This window comes from Lacerta agilis, chromosome 12 (assembly GCF_009819535.1).
Source record: "Lacerta agilis isolate rLacAgi1 chromosome 12, rLacAgi1.pri, whole genome shotgun sequence".
In the NCBI taxonomy this organism is placed as follows: domain Eukaryota; kingdom Metazoa; phylum Chordata; class Lepidosauria; order Squamata; family Lacertidae; genus Lacerta; species Lacerta agilis.
The window spans coordinates 2,775,622-2,801,473 of NC_046323.1; the positions used below are offsets into that span (position 1 = coordinate 2,775,622).

The following is a 25,852-nucleotide window of genomic DNA, read 5'->3' on the forward strand; positions in this document are numbered from 1 at the left end:
CTGGCCTCCCAGTTCAGGAGCAGGAACCAAGCAATGGGGAAATCTGCAACCTGGCCACCTTAAGCAAGGTCTCATCTGCTCTGCAATTACAACATAACAAGAGACTGAGAAGCAAGTGCAGGTGGAATCTTTGTAATCCAAACCCAGAAGGGCATAACAATGGAAGACAAATGAAGGGCATTTATCGCAAGCAGAAACCATGGAAAATTCCAGTATTCATTTTTTTTACATGATAAACTCAACATGATATGGAATGAATCTGTTGTTTTCTAGTGGTCTTAATTTCTACATCATTTCTTCATCATATCCTGGAAAACTGCAACCATTCCCTAGTATTTGGTAACTCTTACATCTCCTATGAAGTTCATTTTAAATAAATCAGTCACCACATCAAAAACAATGAGTAAAAGTCACCTTGAAGTAACTTTACCATGTTGAAAATGAAAGACTCAGGCCCCAGAGGAATGTGGAGAAGGAATACTAAACATCCAAATATTACCTATGGGTCATCTGACACATCACACAAAGAAAGGCAAAACCATCAAGTGTATATTCAACAGGCTACTGCAACCATTCCTGGAGCTCTGCTGAGTGTATTTGTGCAATTCACATCTGTCACACATTTTCAGATGCATACAATGAATATCTTCAATGTACGCCTAAATAATTTCATGCAAAGGGGCCCCAAAGTCAATAGGAAAACTCTGATTCAAAGACTACCCATTTTATTTTATGAATTCTCTTTAGAGAATAAATATCTCCTAGGCAATCAGTTTTTTTGTTGCTAGACCTCTGCTTATCATTGTTGGCGCTGAACATTTTTACCTTCCACACAACTGCTATGATATTCACACCATCAACAGTACATCACAATTTTAGTTCCTGGCAGCAAGACACTCCTTTCCTCCTAAAAACAACTGTCAGCAAAAAATAAAGGGAGCCAGATTTAAGATGGTAGGGTTGGACCACAGGCACAGCTGCTATAATCCTGTTCCACCCAGTGTTTGTTCAAGTGAAGCAGGGCGGTGGATCTTTTTCCGCCCTGGAACCATTTCCCACACTTTATCTTACCACAGTTCCTTGGAGTCGGCATGATCCAGTTGCTTCCTTTATGAACAAACATCACTCATCTCACATCTTTCACTTTCTTCTACCATTACCTCCTGTCCTGTGCTCCTGGTTTCCCATATTTAAAATACAAGTGACTCCAAAGTTCTTAGGCTGGTATACATTGTTTTGTGCTTATTACCATACTGTGCTGCATCAATATGTCAATACATGTCTTAAAATCACAAAGACATTTTTTTTTAAAGTGTATGGGATTTAAATATAGGCTTCCAATAAAAAGCACTATAAAAACTTTCATTCTTGCTTTGAAGACATTAGAAAAGAATCCCCCCTGGGGCTGCACATCCATCAATGTCCAAACAGTGCTAACTAGGAGGAGAGCAAAGGTAAACAGAGCACTAGCAAGTCTTCTGCTGCTCCCAAGCCTGCTCTCTTCTGCTCAAGTCAATGTTCACTGCAGAGAAGAGAGGTTAAGTGGAGGATTTCACTGCCTGCTCGTATGGTGGTGGTGGGGTATTGCAGTAAGAAGGGAGAGGAGGGTAAACTGGGTTCACTTGTGGGGACTTAGGTTGGACATGGTAAGTCATGGGGTTCACCATAGCTCCTTCTGGGTCTGTGTAGTACGCCATCCCTGGCTGCTGGGCTCCTAAACGTGGGAGACACAAAAGAGTAATGCCGGGCATTGGTCTGTGTTGTCAATATTTGAAAGGAGTCACAGATGATTTTCAAGGCACCAACTTGTTCACTAGCAAAAAACACCCAAAAGAACCAAGGTCACGACTGACGTAATGCCAAACACACAAAGGTCGTAACTGGCTGATGAATAATCACAATTCTCATCAAATGCACATATAAACAAATGTAATATAAATCTCAAACATAATAATAGATAGGCACACCATTCAACTGTAAATATATGCCATCAACATGAATCCATAAGTATCTTGGGATCCACAATTTACAGATCAAGGTCCCATTGCCACAGAGGGGTGTGATGCAGGTTGTTGCATAGGAACAGCCTGGTACTTGCTGTTCTGTTCCATATTTCCTGTCACAGGAAGCAGCAGGCACAGGGAAAGAGAAAAACCAGCAGGAGATAATTATAAAGTATAATGCGGTTTTAAGTGATCACTTGGCCAAACACATACGGCCGACTTCCTGGTTTTCAGCATTCAGAAACGGCTACAGAATAAGCTACTCACTGGTCTGCCTAGATAAATGCTTGCATGCTAAGAGTCTGATTATATTATCCTCAGATCAATCACAACAGTAGTCTGTAGCCAATAATTATTGTCTCACATAGCAGTACTAGTAGCAGGATACAATTTCTGACCTGCTGCAGGGGGGTTAGGTGGCCGGGTATACGACACGTTGTATGTTGTCTCATCAACCAGCGGTGGAGGATACATCCGCCTTCGGATAAAAAAACCCGCCCCACAACAGAACAAAACTCCCATCATCAGAAGGAACCTGAGCAAAAGGGAAGGAGAGAATGAACAAATTTAACCAGAGTTTGCACAATTTGTAAAAAACCCTGAAGATTTACTCAGTAGCTAATTGCAGAGCCAAGTTTTTTGTTTTTTATTAATTATTATTATTATTATTTACCCCACCCCTCATCCTAAAGTCTCAGGGTAGATTATAGCAATGAAAACACAGCATTACAAACAAACTAAATCAACTTACAATCACAGAAATAAGGTGGGTCCTAAAAATATATATATCTCATGTGTCGAAGGTCAGGGTAAAGAGGGGCGTCTTTGGCATTCACTGAAAATGGTACAGTGAAGTTGATAGATGCACCTCTGTGGGGAGGGGTGTTCCGCAACCTAGGGACTACCACAGAGAAGGCCCTGCCACAACTTCTGAGGGTGGCAGAACTATAAAGAGGTCCCTCTCTGCCCAGCTTGACACCCAACAGAGTCTTGTAGGGAAGCAAGCACTCTTTCAGGTATCTATTTAGGGCTTTAAACACTGGTGTGAACACCCAGAATTGGGCCCAGAAATATTCTGTGGCCAACAGAAGGCTTTTCTCCAAGGCTACCTGAAGGATAGGGAGTGATTTTTTTTTTGGGGGGGGGTCATACCTGGGGAGAGAAAAAGGTAACTCCCCCCACCCATGATGATCATCGACATCAAAAACACCCCTAGATCACATAGGTCTGAAAGAAACCTTAGATTGTAATATTTTTCGCTCCATAAGACACACTTTTTCCCTCCTGAAAAGGAAGGGAAAATGTTGATGTGTCTTATGGAGCGAAGGCTTTGCTCCCTGCTGTCTCCCCCCACCCCCCGCTGCATTTGGCAGGAGGTGGGGGCGGAAGCGGAGATGTTGCTGGATCCTCCCCGCACCTCCGCTCGCAGAAACAGGCTTGTTTCTGCGAACGGAGGCTGGGGGGGGGATCCAGCAACATCTGCTTCGCTCCCTGCTGCCTCCCCCCACCCCTCTGCTGCATTTGGCAGGAGGTGGGGGCGGAAGCGGAGATGTTGCTGGATCCTCCCCGCACCTCCGCTCGCAGAAACAGGCTTGTTTCTGCGAACGGAGGCTGGGGGGGGGGATCCAGCAACATCTGCTTCGCTCCCTGCTGCCTCCCCCCACCCCTCTGCTGCGTTCGGCGGGAGGCGGAGGCGGCGATGTTGCTGGATGTTGCAGCGATTGGGGTTGGCGGGGGGCAACCAGCAACATCTTCTCCGCTGCCCGCCGCTTCTCACTGAACACGGCGGAGGCAGCCGGCAGCAGAGAAGATGTTGCTGGTTGCCCCCCGCCAACCTCCGCGCCGCCCGCCCATCCCAAAAGCAGGTTTTTCCCCTGACACCGGCGAAAGTGGGGTGGAGAAAGGGGAAGCCTGACAGCATCGCTACCGGGCTTCCCCTTTCTCCGCCCCACTTTCACCGGTTTCGGCAGGGGCGGGGGAGGCAAGGGACTGGTCCCTCTGTTGCCGCTGCATCCTCTGCCCCCCCCTCCAGCGCCCCCCTCCAGCGTTTCAGAGGAGGAAAACCAGGGGGGAAAATTCTGGTTTTCCCCCTTTAAAAAATTGGTGCGACTTACAGTCCGATGCGTCTTATGGGCCGAAAAATACGGTACCTACTTTAGGTAATAGGTGGTGTGGAGCCAAAGCTGGGGAGGAAAATATTAATTATTTCCTGCCTAGCCGTGACTGCCTTCCCTACAGGCAAAAACATCCCTGTGCACAATATGTTCAAATAATAAATCTGTCTGTTCATTCTATGATACTTTTCCTTATCAAGTATTATTATTAGTAGTAGCAGTAGTAGTTAGTTAGTTAGTTAGTTTATACCTTGCTTTCCCCCCTGACAGGGACACAAGGCAGCTTATAGACAAAAGTAATTGCTGAGGATCTCCAGCAGAGAGACCCACCACACTTGCCCAGAACCTATTTCCAGGATTCTCAAGGGGAACCTAATTATTGTTACATTCAAATTAAAACTGATATAAATTTGTAGTGTAGATATAGCCTTAGAGCAGGGGTCAGCAAACTTTTTCAGCAGGGGGCCAATCCACTGTCCCTCAAACCTTGTGGGGGGCCAGACTATATTTTGAAGGGGGGGGAAGAACCAATTCCTATACCCCACAAATAACCCAGAGAGGCATTTTAAATAAAAGCACACATTCTACTCATGTAAAAACACGCTGATTCCCGGACCGTCCGTGGGCAGGATTTAGAAGGTGATTGGGCTGGATCCGGCCCCCGGGCCTTAGTTTGCCTACCCATGCCTTAGAGAATTCAATTAGCGGATGCAACCCTAAACTTTATCAATAGTTATCACTGCCTTACCAAAAATACCATAGTCGCTGGATAGACAGAGTCCTTATGCAGCATCTTGAACCACAGCAATCTTCATAGGAGCGGCATCTGCATAAGAATACAAAGCGGAGGACATTTGGAGATTGCAAAGCCAAGATGCAGCCTTGCAGAATAAGGCATTGACAGGAAAGGAAAACAACCTCAGTGGGCTAAGATTCTGTCAAGCCTCGTGGTTTTAGCTGTCAACACATTAGCTGAAGAACAGACGTGGAAGATCTAGCAATTCCAATGCAGAGAGATCTAAGAATGTCATTTGTGACATCATACATCTGGAGGCTGTACCGTAGCTGCACCATGTTGCTATGGTTGCACAAGACACAGCTGGGATGCTCCCTTGAGACTCGATAGCAGTGCTAATTTGCGCCTGTAAAGAAGGCAACATTGCTAATGCCCTACAATTGTAGTCACTAATACAGAGAAGCTCTGCATGCAACTGATTTCCATTTCAATCATATTCATGGTGTTACACTTGGGGTGCTCCAGGAGATAAAAAGAAATACACACACAGCTTCAAATTATTTTCCTATAGTTTCTAAAACAGGAGGTAACTCTGGAGTGGTTCTCACACACGATTGCAACATCAAGCAGATACTTGTATGTGTGAATACAGGTCAACCAAAATAAAAATGAAAAGGTATAGACTATGAAAGGTGAAAAACACCAGAAACAACAATTAGTGGAAATAATTACAAAATCAGATCAATGTTAATAATATGCAAAATTTCAGTTGTATATTGTAATGTATTTTAGCAGACTGTACTATAAATGACTATACCAGCTAGTCACAAAATGCCTGCATGAAAATCCTTATTTAATCTGATATACTGCCAAAAGCAAATTAAATTTGGTGAATTTCCAGTTTTAAGATGGCTGAACTCAGTCATGGCTGACGGATCACTGGACCCATTTTCACTAAGCTCTTCACCAGGAGTCAATGTAGAAAGAAACTTCAATGCTGGTTGTTCAACATATCCTGCCTTTTAACAGGATTGAAGGCAGCTAGGAAATGTCCATGAATCAAATGCAGTAAAAGAAGAGATTAACATAAGCAACGCTTTCTTTGGAGGGAAATCAAAGAAACAGGAAAGAAAACAAGGTAAGTGAAAAGGAAAGCTGTGCAGCACTGAAGTGGTGTCATCCTGGGGACTCAGGGGAGAAACAAAATAATGCTGAGCTGGAAAATAAATCCAAAAGTTATATCTGAAATAAAATATTTCTTTCTAGTCTTAATGCCATTAAAACTGGAACGGATGGAGAACAATGGATGTTTCAGCAATGTTTAAACCATATTATTGTGTGAGCATTGCAGGGATATTATTCCAGAAAATACACAAACAAAATGCACACAAAGATCTGGTTATAATCAGGCTATGGTCAATCCAGAAGTTGAGTATTTTCTTTCAATCACAGGAACCCTTTCTGTTCCTGATGTGAGCTCTGAAGCCTTAGAATACAATGGCACACTAGACTGGATCCCAGCCAGTTCAAGCCCCAGAGTCCCTGACACTAGGCTAGTTTAAAAAGCATCTGTTCATGCAATACAGAGTTCTCAGAAAGCAACACAAAGAAACCAGCAGATACTATTCGAGTATGAACATAAATCAAATAATACAAAGCCAAGAAAAGATGTATTAGGACTACAGAGGTTTGGGATGTCTCCCTCTCCCACATGTACTTGCAGGGGGAAAAACATGTTAAGAACACTTCGTTTCTCTTTGTAAAAGTAATAGGCTTTGAACAATGACCAAGCATACAATGTGTTTAATGAGTTGGAGAATATCAGATCTCAATATGTCACTGGTTAGACATAACAGAAGCACAAAAGCGAGAGGAAAATCTTCATTATGACAGCTCATTCACCCAATGTTTATAGATTAGATGCTAACACAACAGAACAAGACCAGATCTCCTCTTGAAAGTGTTCCCAAAGTCCTGGAGGCCCTAACAGCGTTTGGCAGCCTGGCTGGGTTGTACATCAATAAAGAAAATACCAAAATAATAATTAAAAATCTGGGGAAGTAGGCAAAATAAAATTTGGAAAAGATTTCTGGATTTAAAGCAGAAAAGAAAGTCAAATATTTGGAAGTTTGGCTGGTGCCTAGAAATTTGAACTTATTTCAAGATAATTACAGTAAAATGATACTGATACCACATGAAGCTTTTGCTGCCTGGAAGAATATTGGCAATCAAAATGAATATTTTACCAGAGATGATCTTTTTGTTTCAAGCGTTACCTGTGATAAATGGTACTGATTGCTTCCAGCAATGGAGAAAGGATATAACTGAAATCATCTGGCAAGGGGAACCCCCACCCCCCAAATTAAATATAAAATTCTAATTGATGCAAAGAGTAGAGGAGGGTTCCAGATTTGAAAATGTATTATGAGGCAGCGTGTTTGTGCTGGGTGGAGCTGAAAAATCCAACTATTTTGGATCTGGAAGGATTTGACCTAGTTTATGGATGGCATGCTTACTTACAATACATCGCCCAGGCCTATTTAGTGCAAAAGGCAGCCTGTGCGGATGTTGTTTTCTTGTTTTCTGTGGGAAGCTATGTGGCTACATTTTGGGATGGGAGGAAACATATGTATGGCAGAATCCTAATAAATTCAAAAATTGGTTGTTCCGATTGGGTAATCAGCAAGAATAAAAACGAATTAATCTCTTTAAGCCAGGGATGAAACTTGGACACAGGAGGACTAAATAATAAAAATTACTACTACTACTACTACTACTACTACTACTACTACTACTACTGTTACCAACATGATGAAATCCCAGCTGTTTTCTACTCAGTCTTCACCAATACTTTATCAAGCCCTGACCAGTTGTATGGAGCAATGGAGACAGTGTTTTCCTCCTGTCTGGGGATAGGCAATTTGTGGTAATATCACAAATTTTATGGTTTGGCTATTGTTTTTTAGTACACCTTTGCTTATTATGGGCCACCCAACATTTTCTTCAAAAAAATGCTTTGCATAGGTAACTACCATACAGTTATCAAAAATATCAAAAGTAGGGGGTCCATGGTTTGGCTTTTGAAAAATAGAGGGTCCTCAGTAATTAGCTAATTGGGAATGACTGCTCTAGAATAAGTGCTAATATAAAGATATACAGGGGTCAGCAAACTTTTTCAGCTGGGGGCCAGTCCACTGTCCCTCAGACCTTGTGGGGGACCTGACCAGATATTTTTTTTTTGGGGGTGAACAAATTCCTATGCCCCACAAATAAGCCAGAGATGCATTTTAAATAAAAGCACGCATTCTACTTATGTAAAAACAGGCTGATTCCTGGTCCAGCTGCGGGCCAGATTTAGAAGGTGATTGGGCTGGATCTGGCCCCCGGGCCTTAGTTTGCCTACCCATGGCTTAAATCTATCTCCCAACATTGTAAACACACACACACACACACACACACACACACATTCACAAATGAACAGACAGAGAAAAGGAGGATCACTTACATATAATATGTAGGATACACCCCTTCAAAGTACCAGCACTGCTTTTTGGCCTCTGAGTACTGAAAAGAAAGGGAAAAGAGGACATTGTTCATCATGTAAAGCAGAACCTGCGAGTTATACAAAGCATTTAACAACTATATCTACTAGAAGTTTTAACAGAAAATATCCCTTCAGTTCACAGATGAATAGTTATCCTAGAAGCAAAGTGAGAGCCACAGTCCCAAGTGTGACAATGGGGTTTGCAGGGACTGGGCGCTTGCAGGGTTGGTTGGTGCTTCATCCCTCCTAGACATGCTGACTCAACTTTGCAAATCCTCACACCCCCCTCAAGGTTCTTCCAGTTGCAGAGGCTGGTTCCCAGGAAAGGGGAGTCCAAAATGACTTGGGAATCTCTGCAAGGAAGAATATGTAGGCTGGGAAAGGCCCATTGACTCTCTGCTGCGAATGCTTTCCTGCTCCTGTTGTTAGAAGCAGTCTTAGGAGGAGTTTTATCCCAGAAGGATATTGACAAGTGTAATCAATAAATAAGAGGGAAACATGGTTCTAACTGTTGCAGAGGAGAGGGAATTACAGCAGAGGCAGCTTGATTGCCTATTTGACAATCTGCTCCTGTCAAAATAGCCTGGTCTATTAGACCTATTTAAATAACATAGATTAAAAGCACTGCTCTATGTTATTACACAGCAGATGGTGAATACATTTTTGACCTAAAGCAATGGGGCTATGATTGAGCATAATGCCTTTCTCACCTTTCCAGAAAGAAAAGGTATTCATATTTACCAAGCTAAGTTAAAAAAAATTACATTGTGAATAGGTAGTATCTAAGGCAATCAGCAGATATGCAAAAATGAATAAAAGTGGGAAGAAACACAGTTTGCTTCAGCTTCAGTTTAAGGGAAACATGTCTGCTGTAAACAAACTCACAATTCACTGTTAAGTGGCTAGAGGGCCTATAAGGGATCGTTGCACTCCCATTGTTGTTCCTCCTAGAATGGACCACCATACTGTGCCTTCACACACAACTGATGCAACAGCTGACTTGCACACACAAAAATTGTGTCAATGGCTGCTTCCCACCCAATTACCGTTAAGTCTATTTCTTCTGGGTCAGCACAGGGACTTTGAGATGATGAGATAGCAAAGCAATCAGGACCCTGGACAGCAGCACAGAGCACAAAGAAATATTGCCAGCCTTGGCTGATTGCTTGTTTTGAAAGGTCTGAGAGATGGGAGTTGTAGTCCAACAACATCTGGAAATATACAGGATTCCCACCCCCAACCTACAAGAAATCAGTATTCTCTTAGTCTCACTGTCCATCTCCAACACGGGGATAATAATTCTGACATCTCACAGCATGTTGTTAGGACAATAAAATAAAATCCTTCCAGTAGCACCTTAGAGACCAACTAAGTTTGTTCTTGGTATGAGTTTTTGTGTTAGGATTACTAATCTAACATATGTTAAGCACCAAAAGCACATATAAATGCTGTGTATTATTATTTACATATTAAAATAGACAATCCTGGTGATGTTCCAATTGCTTAACTTTGCAACCACTAGTGGCTACCGCTAGATCTGATACTCATTGACTATGTGACTTGTTAGGGATTAGGCCTAATGCACTTATGCATAAAGCTTCATGATCAATTTACGAAGATTCATTTCACCAGTTCATGCTTGTGGTGAACTGACCATGTGAACCAGCTGTTATGATATTTGGCCACATGAATTCCCGCACTTGGTTCATTGCAACAATGCTGCTGATGTGTGCTTATGGCAGTCAACACATGCAATCTATGGGCCATATGAATATTAAATATAGAAAGAAGAAGAGTAATAGTATTGAATGAGATAAGCCCAAATTCTGATCACATCAAATAGCTCTAATAAAATGTGAACTTGGTATTGTAAAGAGTACTAGACATTCCGTTTTGGTGACTGCAACCTGGTTTAAGGAGTCATCTGGCATGTAGCTTGTATATCTGAGTTTCTAACACTGGTATAGACAATGGTGCAGCAAATTCCTGTACTTTATTTACTAAAATAAAGCTAAAAATATATATTTAAGAACTACCAATAACATACTTTAACTGAATAGCTCAGGTACACTAGATAGCTACAAAAGATCACAGAAAGCAGGGACTGCATATTCATGCCACTGTTGTGATACATTCCATACCCAGAGCAGAACCATCAAAGCTTCCAAGTTTTTGATCTGGCACAAAAGGACCACTACTGAAAAATATGAGAATTTAGGGATGAGTTTATATGGAGTCAGGACTGAGATTCTCTCCCCTGCTCCTTTCCCAAGGTTACCACAGACATTCAAAAAGCTCAACTAGTTTTAATTAAACCAATTAAGGTTTGCAAACACAATTAATAGATGAATCAACTAAAACTGGCATTTAACTTTGAGGAGCACCACACAGCTCACTGGGTTCTGGCATCTGGCAATTAAGTTACCAACAAACACCAAGGCCCAACCTAATTAGCTCAGACTAATTTTCAGATATTCAGCAAATGTCAAACAAATTAATCTGATTACTATGGATCATTTCTGAAGTAGACTTGGGTGGTTCCTTTTCGAAAGAAAAACAATATAGGCGGGTTCCATTCCCAGTCTCCACGTGTTCCAGCAGAGTGCGTATAAGTGTGCCCAACCCCGTTCCACCCTCTCCCAGGTCCAAAAGGACCCAAACATCAGTGACAAGAGGTCAACTGGACATGCCTAAAATGGTCACTGCCTGTACTTGTAAAGTAACTAAATTTACAATGTCAGAATTCAGTTCATGTAAACAGGCACACAATTTAGCTGATATGCTTAACTAAATATCACAGTATTTTTTTCCTTCAACACCACAAGAACAAGCATGGACTGTCCTTCAGCATTTCATCTAAGTCCTCAAGGATTACCCTTTAAAGTACACAAAGGAGAAACCAAAAGGATAAAGAAAACTGCCCTCAAATACACTGATATGTCTCTTGATATTCTCTCTGATTCTCTGACCTTTTGCAGCAGAACCACTGAGCTGAAAGCATCATCTGAAAAGCCACAAGACCCTGAGTGCTAGCTGTGGTGTCACAATCCCCAAAAGGTTAAGTGGGGTGGCAGTGGAAAGATTTCTTTGATGTTTCTTAAGGAATCAGAAAGGCCTGAGTAGAGGACTTCAAAGACTTTGTCCCATTCATGTTCTATTCATGTTCATGTTCATGTTCTCTCTCTCTCTCCCCCCCCATGGGAGAAAGCAAAAACCATGATGTGATTGTGTGTTCTATAGTATCTTTGCCCCCACTGTATATTATCCCCAGCATTAGCCATACTTGCTCAATACTTCTTTCAGGGCCAAAGAGAAAATGTTTATCTCAGGAGGTTTTTCTAGAGTGTTTATTCTGGAATGCCAGTTATGAAATCACAAGCCCCTTTGTAGCTTCAAAGTTCTGACAGGCAATACTTTTGCCCTTGCAAGAAAAAAGATAAAAATCACAGAAAGCTTGACAAATAACGGGCAGAAGGGCAAAGGGCATATGATATTGTTACAAGTCTGTGGGGAGCCTGGACCCTACTTCTAATTCCTGGACACCCTTTCTAATTCCTGGGTGCCAGACATTGGATTTAGTTAAAATACAGGTCAAACCAGATTCTCATGTTCAGATTCCCATGTTCAGATTCCCATGTTCAGATTCCCATGTTCATGGCTGGGAGATCAGCCATTAACTAAAGACAATTGGAAGATAATGGGCCATCAGGAAGGCCAGAGAGAGGGAACTCCTCCAGCTCTGTGTGAATTAGCAGAGACAAAGCAGAGTGAGCTTTGCTGTTTTAAGGATAACAGTTTTGTTTCAGTCTGTAAGTAGTGGCAAGCTGGGGAGGGGAGTCAGAGCACAATGTGGGTCGACTATTTGAATGCAAGGCTGCAGCGATGTGAGCCCCTCCATCGTACACTCAGGTTGTATATATGTGTGAACAAAACGTACATCATAAGGACACCACAGTCTCTGCTGTGCCTTATTTCCAAAAGCAAACGCTGATGCTGGGCAAGTACCTGGAATCCTTGGAATTCCACACAGCTGCGCAACTACCTGGTATATATTTAAGGCAAGGCCATGTGCATTATGCTGTCACACTACTACTACTATGAATAATAATAATAAATAAAATTTCTCCACTAAGACAATCCAAACTGATGGCAATCCTGCACCTATAAAAATCATGCAATTATGCGCTTCTTGCATATAATGTATTTTGGTTTTGCTTCGTCATAGAGAAGCACAAGCATATATACAGAGCAATAAAACTGCATCCTTCAGCACTGAATCACTGATCACTTGTGGTTTCTAAGTTTCACCAGACTATATACCCTGCCAAACTTACCTCTGGGGTTGTAAGGACTGATTTTTTTTTTTTTTTTACTTCAAACTCCCTGTGTCTCTGGTGTTTGTTCTAAACTATATTAAAATTCATTTATACTTTGTGTTTAAAACTGCCTTCAACTTTTTACAGGGTTGTGCTGTTCCCTGAATCAAGGTGCAATGGACCTACTGCTAAGTCCAATTAAATGTAGCGGATCTCACCACTAACAGCCCCCAGTTAAACCTGTAGTGAACCTACCGCACGGTATGCCAAATAATTACATTTCTAAATTCCCACAGGCTAACATTTTGGGTTCTTGTGTGAGGGAAAACTTAGCGATCTGCAGTCTTAGGCAGAAGCTGAACAAATAAGAAAGGTTTTATTTACAAAACAAAGTTGGGTCAATGTTGTTTTTGTTCAGCTTCTGCCTAAGACTCCAGATCAGGTGTTATAGTTACCAGTAAATACTTTGACACAGCACAGCTTCCTTCATAGCTTAAAACTTTGTTCATGAGCAAGAGCCACTTTTTGTCAGTTACCCAGCTTCTTAACAATCCCACTCCTAAGGCATTTCCAAATAGTCTAACAGACCCAGGGGGTCCCCACACCCCTCTTAACAGGCTTGGGAGTCTTCTCTATCTAGAAGATCTCTCCCCTCCTGACTGGAAGGAGACCCAAGGAGACTTGATCCTCACAGCTTCTACTTCTCCTGCCCAAACTCAGCCCTCCAGTTCACTCCTGTCTGAATACTCTCCTAAGACACTCAACACGGTCTTCCTATCTAAGCTTCAATGCTTAGCAAAAGTGAGTATTTGCACAAAGAACATGTTTACTTCAACTGGAAGCTGGAAGAAGAGGATTCCAAACCAAATTTCCTGCACTATAGCCCATGCTTTCCAGCTCTGCCTTAGTGATCCAGATTATCAGGCAAGGAAGCTGTACAAAAGAATTGTTCTAGGGCGAGCTAGCATGGGCTCTCAAGCAGGGGAACAAAATATAAACCGCATAATTGTTTATGGTAGGATTCCTTGCATCAATTCAAAAGAAGGGATTTAAAGTTTAAAATATCATGGGCACCCTAGTTGGGGCCTTTCCAGGGCACAAACCCAGTTGCTTGTGGTTCTGCCAACTACTTAAGAGCTTCAGAGATTAAAACCAGAGTTTTGAATGATGCTGCCTTGAATGCTGCAGAAAGCCATCACAGATGCTGGAGCACTGATGCTCTGTGTTCCCCAGGAAACTCATCCCTGATCAAGAGGCAGGAAGTTTCGTTCTGCAAGGGTGCATATTGCAACAGTCAAGTCCTGAAGGCAAAACACAAACAATACATCTTCCTAGTTCTCAGCCTATCCCTTTCAATGTTCTTGCCATTAGGCTAAATGCTCTCCGTTCCTCCACTTGCAGTTGTTTAAGTGCTTATTATTCCACCCACAAAGCTAAGACCAAGGAACATTTGTTCTAACACAGCAGCATCCACAGCATGGAGCCCAGCGCTGCCCAAGAGGCCTTTAAACTACTTCCAAGGCTCTCAATAGGTTACTGTAAATGCAGGACAATGAGCAAAGAAAAGAAACAGAGAGACAGGGATTAGACCACATTCAGCATCTTGTGAACAAAGCATGCTTCTTATCAGCACAGCTGATGAGTCTGTCATGCATTTTCCATTAAAGACTTGAATACAGTCTGCATCTCATGTTCATATGACAGGGAAGGAGGCTTGCGTGTGACAAGCCTTTATCATTTCCACATTGCAACCCCCCCCCCCCTTTAAAGCAATGTAGTAATCCACATTTTTAAACTAGTTAATGCAGCCAGATTCTGGAATTAGGTCTCAATCACCACTCCTGAAAACACACTACAGAAAGTTCAGAATTTAATGGGAGCCACAACTCGAACAGAGTTTGTAGCTAAAATCTGCTTTAAGTACAATAGCTTGGCACATACACACTTTGAACAGAGGACAATACTTCCAGGTCAGAGGGCATGACTTCCAGGCTTCCTGGAATTAGTCTAGAAACTGTAGAGCTACTCATGGGTTCTACTCTTAAGGTAGACTATCCCCAAGACATTTAGGGATTTTAAGGTTAAGACCAAAATTTGGACTAAGAAACAAATGAGGAGACAGTGTAGTTTTAAAATTGGTGAGGTGCATTCTATACTTCCTGGCCCAGTTAGTAATCTAGCTGCTATATTTTGTATTAACTTTAGTTTACAAACTACTTTCAAGGGAACTGTAGCCCAGTGGCATCTTATTTGTTAATTTAAATGATGGATATACTGCCTTTTGGCAGAGCTCCCAGACAGTTTGCAAAGATGTGGTAGAGCACACACTTTGCATGCAAAAAGTTCCCGGCCTCAATCCCTGGAATTGAGGGCACAAGGAGAAGGGGATGACAGAGGACGAGATGGTTGGACAGTGTTCTTGAAGCTACCAACATGAGTCTGACCCAACTGTGGGAGGCAGTGGAAGACAGGAGTGCCTGCCGTGCTCTGGTCCATGGGGTCACAAAGAGTCGGACACGACTAAACGACTAAACAAACAACAACTAGGAACTGCTAGAGAGCTAATGTCAATCAGCGAAGATAATACTGAACTAGCTAGACTATATTTTGGGACCCAGCATAAAGCACTGTTCTATGTTTACATACAATACAAACTAAAATTACTAACTAAGAAATGCATACACACTATGAACATTACTCCAAACCATATTTCCACTTCTAGAGATCTCATGCTTGTTGGGAACCAATCTTGTTGCCTAGGACTAGACTAAAACCAAAGAGAACATCTATATTACAGACATAAACATGTTTTAATATTCATTCCATCATTGCACTATATTAACTATATTTTGGGATAGCAGATGGGGTAGATCACTAACCAAACATTTTATCACTGTCTTAACCCAAACAGACAATTTTCTATAGAATTTGAGCAAAAAGGCCCACTCAAATATTCTCCACCCTACTTGCAGATGGTGAAATTAAGAAGGAAATTTGGAAACAATATCTCATGAAGTGGCCAAACCTATGCAAAAAAAAATGGTAGATCACAAGCAACTAAGTTATGTTTTGGTCTATCATCTTGATTCAAAATGGCGCCAAGTGTTCAATAAGCAATGAAGATTGTTGTTCCTCACCTTGGGAATCCTTATGTCAAGTTTCATGACAATATCTTAACAGGCAATATTCAAAATGGCGACTGGTGTCCAAACATCAACGAAGAACGCCCCCTGCCCCCGGAAACTTTATGCCAAGTTTGTTGCCAATACCTTGAGAGGCGTCCAAATGTATAGAGAACAAAAGAGAAAAAAGAAAAAAAAGGACAGAAAGAAAAACCACGTTCCAAAATATATAGAAGCATGAATTGTGGGGGAACTCAGGAGCAATTGTAACAGTTTTTCTTAAAGGCTCTGTAATGCATAAACACATTACAAAATTAAAAAATAGTGAGATTTCCATTCAACTAAAATCAGGAGTGGGGGTAGGGTGGGGAAATATGCAAGGTCTGACCCTCATTTCAGTGGGAAAGGCTTCCCAAAATGTGCAACAGAACGACCCCTATGCACTTGGGTGTGTTTCAAAACAGAATCTGTGCCCACCTCATGTTGTAAAATATAGCTTTTATTATATCTATTTCATTGCTGCTATGGGAAAAATGCACACTTGACAACGTAATTACAGCTATCACTCTAATTGCTATGTACGGCATTTACAAATATTCACAGGCAGGAGGATAAGACCTACTGTCTATTTTATTTTATTTGCATTGCATCAAGAACCAGTTTTAATAAATTTTAGTGCTAGGGAAATGCAGATGTAAAACCAGGTATACACAAGACATCAGGAGCACCTATTAGTTCCCATTATGTGAATGCACCTGCGACTTTTGGTTCCGACAATGGTCTTGGCTAGCTCCAAACCAGAGTTTGTCACCTTGGCTAGAAGCAGGTTTAGCTAGCACAATTTTCTCCAGGTGCAACACTGCTTAACACAGAAACATCTTTATGATTGGTTTGTCTTATCTTAATAAGCTTTATGTGCTTAAATAGAACCATTTTCTATAGATAGAATATATCAAAGATCAGGAGGAGTGAAATGGTCCAGCTTAAATACCTGATGAATCTGAACATGTTCATGTTTTTATTTATTATTTTTAATACTGCGTATTTATTACTTTAATAAAACATAAATATCTGCATGGTTTACATTTTGGTACAGAGGGCATTGTTTTTATTAGGACAGCGGCAGATGGGGAGGGGAGATTTAACTTTACCGTCCCAGTCACAATTGTACTGAAAATTGCCCTTTGCTGCAATTGCTATTTTTTTAAAAAAATGTTCCCGTTGGTGCTAACTATGACATGGGGAGGGGCTAGTTTAGCAGAATTGTGACTAAGGATTAAATCTCACCTCCTTGATGTCAATGAATTAGTTGAAATGATCAATGAAAAATTCCCTCCCTGGGAAGACCATTTCACAAACTGGGAGCCACTACAGAAAAGGCCTGTTCCTGTGTTTCCACCTGCCAGACCTCTCCTTAAGATGGCATACGAAGAAGGACATTAGATGTTGATTGCAGGATCTGAGTTGGTTCATATGGGGACAGAAGGTCCTTGAGGTAGTACAGTTCTGAGCCATTCAACACGTTTGTTATTATGCATTTATAGCTTGCCTTTCTCCCAAATTGGTGATGATATGATTGATCCGGCCTTAGATCTAGATTTTGATCTTGCTTAATGGTTTCTGTGTGCGTTTCTGTGAGCTGCTCTGGTTCGCCAGAAGCGGCTTAGTCATGCTGGCCACATGACCTGGAAGCTGTCTGAGGCCTATAGAGCGAGATGAGCATCGCAACGCCAGAGTCGTCCACGATTGGACCCAACGGTCGGGGGTACCTTTACCTTTAATGGTTTGAATATTTATTGCATTTAACCTTTTAGATAGAATGCATCAATGAATGATTCCTGTGTGCCTGCATTTTGTAACCTTCATGCCTTCCTCCTATACTGTGTATTTCTGTGTAAACATTGCATACCAGACTTCTTGCCTTATCTGACCCTGGAGGGGCAAATGATGCTTTGCTAAAAGTTATTTGTTGGATTAGCATCTGGGTGACAACTAGCATTTCCCCTTGAAGCTATCTGAGGCCTAGAAAGAGGAGATGGGAGACCCTCTTCCATTCTCAATGAAGGTCTGGTTGCCAAGGCAACTAGGTTAAGGTGTGATAGTTGAGACCAAATGGCTTGGAGCACCCCAATGTAAATGTGGGAAGCTGATATCAGTATGGAGCCATGCATGTATACATCCCATAATTTGTAACCTTTACTGATGTATGTAGAAGGATGTTTTATGGCTCTTTATGTGCAGTGTTATATATAAAGGTTAGAAAAAAAGTAAAGGACCCCTGGACAGTTAGCTCCAATCAAATTCTGAAAGCATTCCAGTGTGAGTAGATCAATAGCAGTGGGAAGGTAAACAGCATTTCCATGCGCTCTGATTTCCATCATAGTGTCCCATTGCACCAGACGCGGTTTAGTCATGCTGACCACATGACCCAGAAAGCTGTCTGCAGACAAATGCTGGCTCCCTCAACCTGAAAGCAGAGATGAATGCTACACCCCATAGTTGATTTCGACTGGAGTTAACCGTCTGGGGTCCTTTGCCTTTACCTTTTACCTATCTCTTCTGGACAGTCCTTCCTAATTGGCGGTTCATTCAGAACAACCACGTTAAGCTGGGCTGTCCTATTACACAGTAGTATTAATAAACTTGGTCCCTGGACCACTAAGCTTGCTATTTTTCTTCTGGTTCAGGGTGGATTTGATTTAAATCAAACTGATTTAAATCACGATTTAAATCACTAGTCAGTAAGGCTCAATTTAAATCATAGTTTTCTTGACTAATTCTTGCTGGTAGAACTTTAATATGCAAATAGATGATAATTTTTAGAATAACAACTTTTCATATTAGTTTTTTTTTATCCCCAGTTTAATAGGTTAATCATTCATATTTGGACAACTTTTCTGTTGTACTTAGGAAGGAGAAAAATAATCATTACCTTAATAATAACAATTTAAATAGATTTATTAGATCCATTCCACTCCAAACAATCAGAAAAATATTGTTTCTATTCTATTCACTGAACTTCTTGAAACTTAGCACTGAAGGGGTTGATTCTGTGTTCATAGGTTTGTAGAACAATAGGATTAAGGTCTTTTTGTCAATTCTGTTCATGTTATAACATTTTTGCTGTAAAGAAGAGGCATGTGATCTCTGCTGAGTCAAATTCAGTTTTGAGAACTGCAAAAGTAAACCAAGCATCTGTGATAATATCTTGTAGGCAGAGAAACTGCCCAATAATCTTACAAAAACCTCTGGAAGAGCATAAATGACATTGTGAATGGATTAATGGAATTTATTTACCAAAAAAAATTTAAACATATACAGCCTTATTCTACATAATTAAAAAACTAATCTTTATTTCATGATTGAATAACCTTTGGATGGTAATATATTTAACTCAAAAAGCATTTTATTTTAAAAAATCCGATTTAAATAAAAAAATCTGATTTAAATAAAAAAAATTGAATTTTTTTTTATTTAAAAAAATCATTGATTTTTATCCACCCAGTTCTGGTTCCATGTTTTATTTAACAGTGCTCCCTCACTTGGGCAAGAACAGGTGATGTAGAGGTAAATTCTTACCACAGTGGGGATTCAACATTCAAACACATGATTATAAAATACAAAGTAATAAAAACAAACTAGTTAAAAAGAGTAGTCAAAATACACCAAAATGCATTTAAAACTAGCATTAAAGTGCAGTTTGCCCTGGCAGCAGCCCAGTGGTCAGCATTGTTTGCACCTTAGTTTTCAAAGTCCTGTCTGAATAGGAAAGCCTTAGCCTGCTGGTAGAAGAATAGCAAAGAGGGAGCCAGTCTAACCTCTGGGAGGAAATTCCACAGAAAAGGCTCTCTCTCATGTCACCACCAACCATGCCTCCCATGTTGATGGACCTCATCCAAGAAGGTGCTCATCCAAGGATTTTAACACCCAGGAACTGCGAGCCAAAGCCATATAGGGTGTTATAGGACATAATCAGGGTTGGGTGATATCTGTTTTCAACAACATGATTTATCACCAGCTAAACATCGTGATGTGCAGTGTTATATATAAAGGTTAAAAACATGGAACTATGAAGGGTGGGAGGGGTAGAGATTGGGCAAAGGAGCTGTCCTTCGTGTTCACGCTGGTGGGAGGGGGAGATTGGGCAAAGGAGCAGTCAAGGAGCTTAATAGGTATGTGCTATCTGCACTGTAGATTCCTCCTCTCAAAGGAAAGCGAGCCCTTGCGTTTAGAGAGCGAACTCCTTCCGCTCCTCCCTAGACAGAGAGATGGAGAAGGACGAAGCAGCCAGCTACGATTCCTGCACTGGGTAGAGATACCACAGTTGAGGCTGGGTGTGGAACTGTTCTGCCATCAGAGGGGAAAGGGAGCCAAAAGGGAAGGCAGGCAGGCAGGCAGGCAGGCAGCCAGCCAGAGGGCTCACAATTACACTGCCCCCTGGATTTTTTAAAGGCTGTGCTTTGCAATACATTGCCAGCTCAATTATTTTGAAACGGTTCTCATGATGTGGTCTACAAACTGGTGTTGGATGATGTATTGATACATTGCCAAGCCCTACCAGTCAGTAGTGTCACTGCAGCATTTTGGAACCTCTGAAGCTTCTGAACACTTTTCAAAGGCTGCTCCATGTGGAGCTTGTATCAGTAGTCCAATCAGGATGTAACAAAGGCATGCATCTCTGTGGAGAGATCCAACACCTCAAGGGTGCTGTTGGTGCATGAGACATAATGGTACAAACACACTCCTGGCCACCACCAAAACCTGGGAACCCAGGTTCAGGGCAGTATCCAGGAGTACACTCAAAACCTATTGTGGTACAGACAGAGAAAAGAAAGTTTGATGAGGGGCTAAGAAATTGAGTTGTATGGTGCGGGAACATGAGCAGAACCACAAATCAGCTTAAGAGAAAACCCTGATTAAAACTGGCAAGAGATAAAATTGTAACACAAATGTTTCTATGGGGTTAGTGCAGCAATGTGGTGCTGCCATGAAATAATATGTAAACGTGGCCCTGAGAGAGACTTAGTATAATTAATAATAATAATAATAATAATACACTGTACAACCCCCCTGGACAGTTAAGTCCAGTTAAAGGTGACTATGGGATGCAGCGCTCACCTCAATTCAGGCCGAGGGAGCTGGCGTTTGTCCACAGACAGCTTTCTGGGTCATGTGGACGGCATGACTAAACCACTTCTGGCGCAACGGAACACCGTGATGGAAGCCAGAGTGCTGCAGTGGTACCTGTTTAACTACTTGCACTGGTATGCTTTTGAACTGCTAGGCTGGCAGGAGCTGGAACAGAGCAACAGAAGCTCAACCCATCATGGGGATTTGAACTGCCAACCTTCTGATTGGCTCAGTGATTTAGACCACAATGCCACCCACGTCCCTAATAATACACTATACACTAGGGCTAAAGCAAAACATGGAAGAGACAGAGGAAATTTGCTTATGAGAGTGGAAGGGGAAACTGAGAAAGTTACAGTGTGCTACTGATCTCCTGTTGGCTAGGAGACTGGGCATGCTACACCTGCAAATGGCCACGTGGCTAACACCTGTCAAGTAAATACTGGCACTCTGGTGTAATTAAGAAAACAAGCAGTATCTAACGGGAAGGGCGATTTTTCAGCTATACCAGCTAAACACAGTCTTGCAGATACAGCTACACCCAACCAAACTGGCATCTTCCACATCCTGGAATGTTTGGCACTTTAGCAAAGCACTGAAGTTAAATCTTCCTTATTTGGACACAGTTTATATTGCTCATTAATCTGACCTCCCAACTGTATACATACTGGGTTTGTCACACTGCGCTCAAGGAAACATTCTCACCCACTGCAAGCCTCTGCAGGGAACAGATTTACAGAAGCACTTTTGTTACATAATCTCTGTTTTACATAATCTCTACCGTGCAAATCTCCTTACACAACATTAAATACAACTAGGGAGGGTTGGTTGTTTAAAATAACTGTCCCACTCTACTAAATGTACAGTCTGAGTCTTCAATAAAGGATGTGGCTTTTCATCTGGAAAAAATACTGATGGAAAGCCATGTTTTGTGTCACCTCTGACTTGTATACTACTTGTCTCAGTTCCACAGTGGCAGAAATGCAGCTTGACACTATGCTGAAAACTATGCCAACTTGAAGAGGGGGGAATTCTGTTTTAACTTCCTGCTTCCACAGAACACCTATGAGGCATGGAATCACCTCATTCTCTGTCTTTGAATCCCTCCTCAAAACCCACCTTTTCTGCAAATCCTTTGCCATAAGGCCTTAGCCCTCTCCCCTACAGAATCTGGTCTAAATATTTGTAACTGTACTTGCATATATTCTTCCATCTTCCTTTCTCTGTTGTCTTACTGAGGCAGGAGTTTGTTACAGCGCTCTATAAAACAATGTATATAACAATGGCCGTTTTATATTTCAATCTCCCCCAAATCAGACAGAACTCTCATTAGTATTTCCCCTACTAGTCCCAACAGGTAAAGAGTGGAAGTTTTATTGGATCTATTATTACATTTTCTGCAAAATGTTGAAACTGAGCTTCACAATGAGAAACAATTAGCAAGAGCCAGATAATAAAACTGCACCACTGTGACTACAATATTTTGCCTTTATCAGTGCTACTGTGTTCTGCCATGCATCTGTGATGCTTATTTAGAAAGATGACATTTAGATAGATAGCATCTTCATTTCTGCAGTTCAACAACCAAATAAGCATATGCATCTCAGGTAGAGGAACAGGTTTTAAATACACCATTATTTTCCTTGCCAGACATGATATACACATCCTTATACAATACAAAGGAGCTCTGGGGCAAAATAGTATCTTCTATGAACTACTAAATGAAACCAAGACTAAGGAGGCTTGAGCAACAAAAACACAAATGAGACTTGCAACAAACTGTCACAGTGTGAAGTGTTCCCTTCCTCTCTTCCAGCCAGCCAGCCATGCCCTCTTCTAGGACACATCATTCTGCTCCTCGCCCCTCTTGGTTTTCTGCCTGCCTGCCTGCCTGCCTCCCAATAGTCCCAACAGTCAGACAGCATCCCATGGTCCATACAGATAACCAAGGGCAGATGAAGTCAGAAAGAAACTGGGGAAAATGTTCTAGAATTTCAGGAAGAACTAGCTTCACATTTGGGCATGGAGTGTAATGAATACTTTTATTTAGCCAGTCTGCTGATGAGTATAACAGGGCGCTAAAAGTAATATGCATTAATAAAACTTGACACCACTAAAAGTTGGAACCGCATTCTAGCAATTAGATATCGTGGACTAGGAACTTGTTTAACTAAAGGCAATACACATGCACTTCAGAATTGTCGATGTGGCCAGAATACGCCCTGGAGCCAAGGATCACCTGGAGCGTGCAATCACCACCTGAGTCCCTTCTTCGTGTGCCTCCTCCATGAGAGGTCTGGAGGGTGGCAGCCATGAGAATGGGCCTTTTCTGCAGTGGCTCCCTGCTTGTGGGATGTTCTCCCCAGGGAGGCTCGCCTGGCACCTTCATTGCATATCTTTAGGCACCAGCCAAAAACATTTCTCTATAACCAGGGCCTTCAGCTGATTAAACAATCTATGGCCTTTTAAATGTGTTCTTGAGGCGTGGGGGGAGTTATTGGTTTTTGTTCTTGTTTTTCTTATGTATTTTGTGTTCTTATCTTGTGAATCACCCTGAGATCTGCAGATGAAGGACAGTATACAAATTTAATAAATATTAGTAAGTCATCATCATCAAAGTAGAAACCAGATGAACCTAGAGCTGGCTCTATGGTTTTGAGACCCCTCCCAAGGCAAGGCCCATAAACTGATAGAGTGGCCCAGACTTCCCTCTGGGATGTACCCTTGCATGAGACTCTGGCTATCTGGTGCATATCATGTCCTCTGCCTTCACACATCCCTCAAGCTGTCTGCACATGAAAGACTTCACTAGAGGAGGACACTCACTCATGTTAAACTGACTGCTGGAAAGTTAGAAGAAGCACCACACACTTGCACTGCCTCCATTTTACTTGGGCAAAGTCCCTTTCTGACTGCTGAGCATTGGCAAAAACATAGCCATACTGACCTCAAGAACCAGCCCAGAAAGATGGCTCTGTGACTGGATTGAATTTCATAAGACATTAAAAGAAATGTAATCAATAAAGACAAGGCATTGGCAATGTTACAAAAATAATGACTATGAAAACACTAGAATGACTGCCCAAATCTAACTGCGCAGGTAGCCTCTGCATATCTTCCTTCCCCTCCACACACTTTCTCTCAAGTACAGTGGTACCTCGGGTTAAGAACTTAATTTGTTCTGGAGGTCCGTTCTTAACCTGAAACCGTTCTTAACCTGAGGTACGACTTTAGCTAATGGGGCCTCCTGCTGCTGCTGCCGCCGTGCGATTTCTGTTCTCATCCTTAAGAAAGTTCTTAACCAGAGGTACTACTTCTGGGTTAGCGGAGTCTATAACCTGAAGCGTCTGTAACCTGAAGCGTCTGTAACCCGAAGTACCACTGTAAATTGCTTATAATCCTGCTTTGCTCTGTGCCTCCACTCTAAAGCTACTCATGCATGCAATTTCCATGTAATCAGTTTTAATCAACATTCCACAGTGCACTAAGATTTCTGCATGAAAGATACCACAAATGTACATTATTTCTAGCTTAAATGTTTAGTGTACCCATAATAATCTATCAGCTGTAACAGAAGAATAAATTGACCCATTAACTCAGTGATGCACTTCAATAAAGCTACAGCCACAAAAACGGAATTAAGAAGAGCTATCTATAAGAAAACTAGAATACTTGGCAGACCTACCATTGCCACTAGCTTAGGATTGCCTGAGTTTTTTTTGGCAAAGTTGTTGATTTTTGTTTTAGTTTTGCCCAAAGTTATTGAGGAAAATTGGCAAAAACGACAATGGGTTGCCATATGTCCGGACACTGACTGCAGTATTCCAGGTATGTCTGGGAAATTCCAGACACATGGCAACCCTCCCACAAAAAAAACCCATTGGTACTGAAATGTTTTGATCAGTTATTTTGCACAATCTTTTCCAAATCCACAACTTTTTTTGATTCTTCAGTTTATAAACACCACATTTCATCCTAAACCACCCTCATCTTATCTTTGATAATTAAAAACTTTTGACATGCAGTTGACTGAAAATATTAGGTGATCTAGCTTGTGTGTTGCAACTTCCTTCCACTTATTAACACTAGGTACCGTATTTTTCGCGCCATAGGACGCTTCGGACCATAGGGCGCACCTCGTTTTTAGAGGAGGAAACAAGGGAAAAAATATTTTTCTGGTTTTCCTCCTCTAAAACCCATGGGTTTTTTTTGAGAATCAGCTCAAAGTTTTACAGCTTTTTTTTTTTTTGCAAAGGATCAGTTCAGATTTGTGCAGTTTTTGCAAAGGGGGAAAAGCATTGCTTACAAAACAGTAAGCACCAGTACAGACCAGTAAGCACCAGTAGAAGCCAGTACACACCAGCAAGCAATAGGAAGCAAGAGGAACACGAACCAGTACAAACCAGTAAGCACCAGTACAAACCAGTACAGACCAGTAAGCACCAGTACAAACCAGTACGCACCAGCAAGCAGTAGGAAGCAAGAGGAACGCAAACCAGTAGAAACCAGTAAGCACCAGTACAAACCAGTACAGACCAGTAAGCACCAGTACAAACCAGTACACACCAGCAAGCAATAGGAAGCAAGAGGAACACGAACCAGTACAAACCAGTAAGCACCAGTACAAACCAGTACAGACCAGTAAGCACCAGTACAAACCAGTACGCACCAGCAAGCAATAGGAAGCAAGAGGAACAAGAACCAGTATAAACCAGTAAGCACCAGTACAAACCAGTACAGACCAGTAAGCACCAGTACAAACCAGTACACACCAGCAAGCAATAGGAAGCAAGAGGAACACAAACCAGTACAAACCAGTAAGCACCAGTACAAACCAGTACAGACCAGTAAGCATCAGTAGAAACCAGTACGCACCAGCAAGCAATA

At 41.7% G+C, this 25,852-nt stretch overlaps 1 protein-coding gene across 1 annotated transcript in view; it reads right to left on the reverse strand.

Annotated features, from left to right (window-relative positions):
- Nucleotides 1–708: 708 nt before the first annotated feature.
- Nucleotides 709–25,852, reverse strand: part of VOPP1 (VOPP1 WW domain binding protein) — a 35,795-nt gene continuing 10,651 nt past the window's right edge. The window contains exons 2-5 of the mRNA XM_033165511.1: nt 8,359–8,417; nt 4,866–4,943; nt 2,402–2,538; nt 709–1,714 (exon numbers count right to left, since the gene is read on the reverse strand). Of these exons, the coding sequence (XP_033021402.1) occupies nt 1,539–1,714; nt 2,402–2,538; nt 4,866–4,943; nt 8,359–8,417 (450 nt within the window). The 3' untranslated portion in view covers nt 709–1,538. The remainder of the gene's footprint in view (nt 1,715–2,401; nt 2,539–4,865; nt 4,944–8,358; nt 8,418–25,852) is intronic.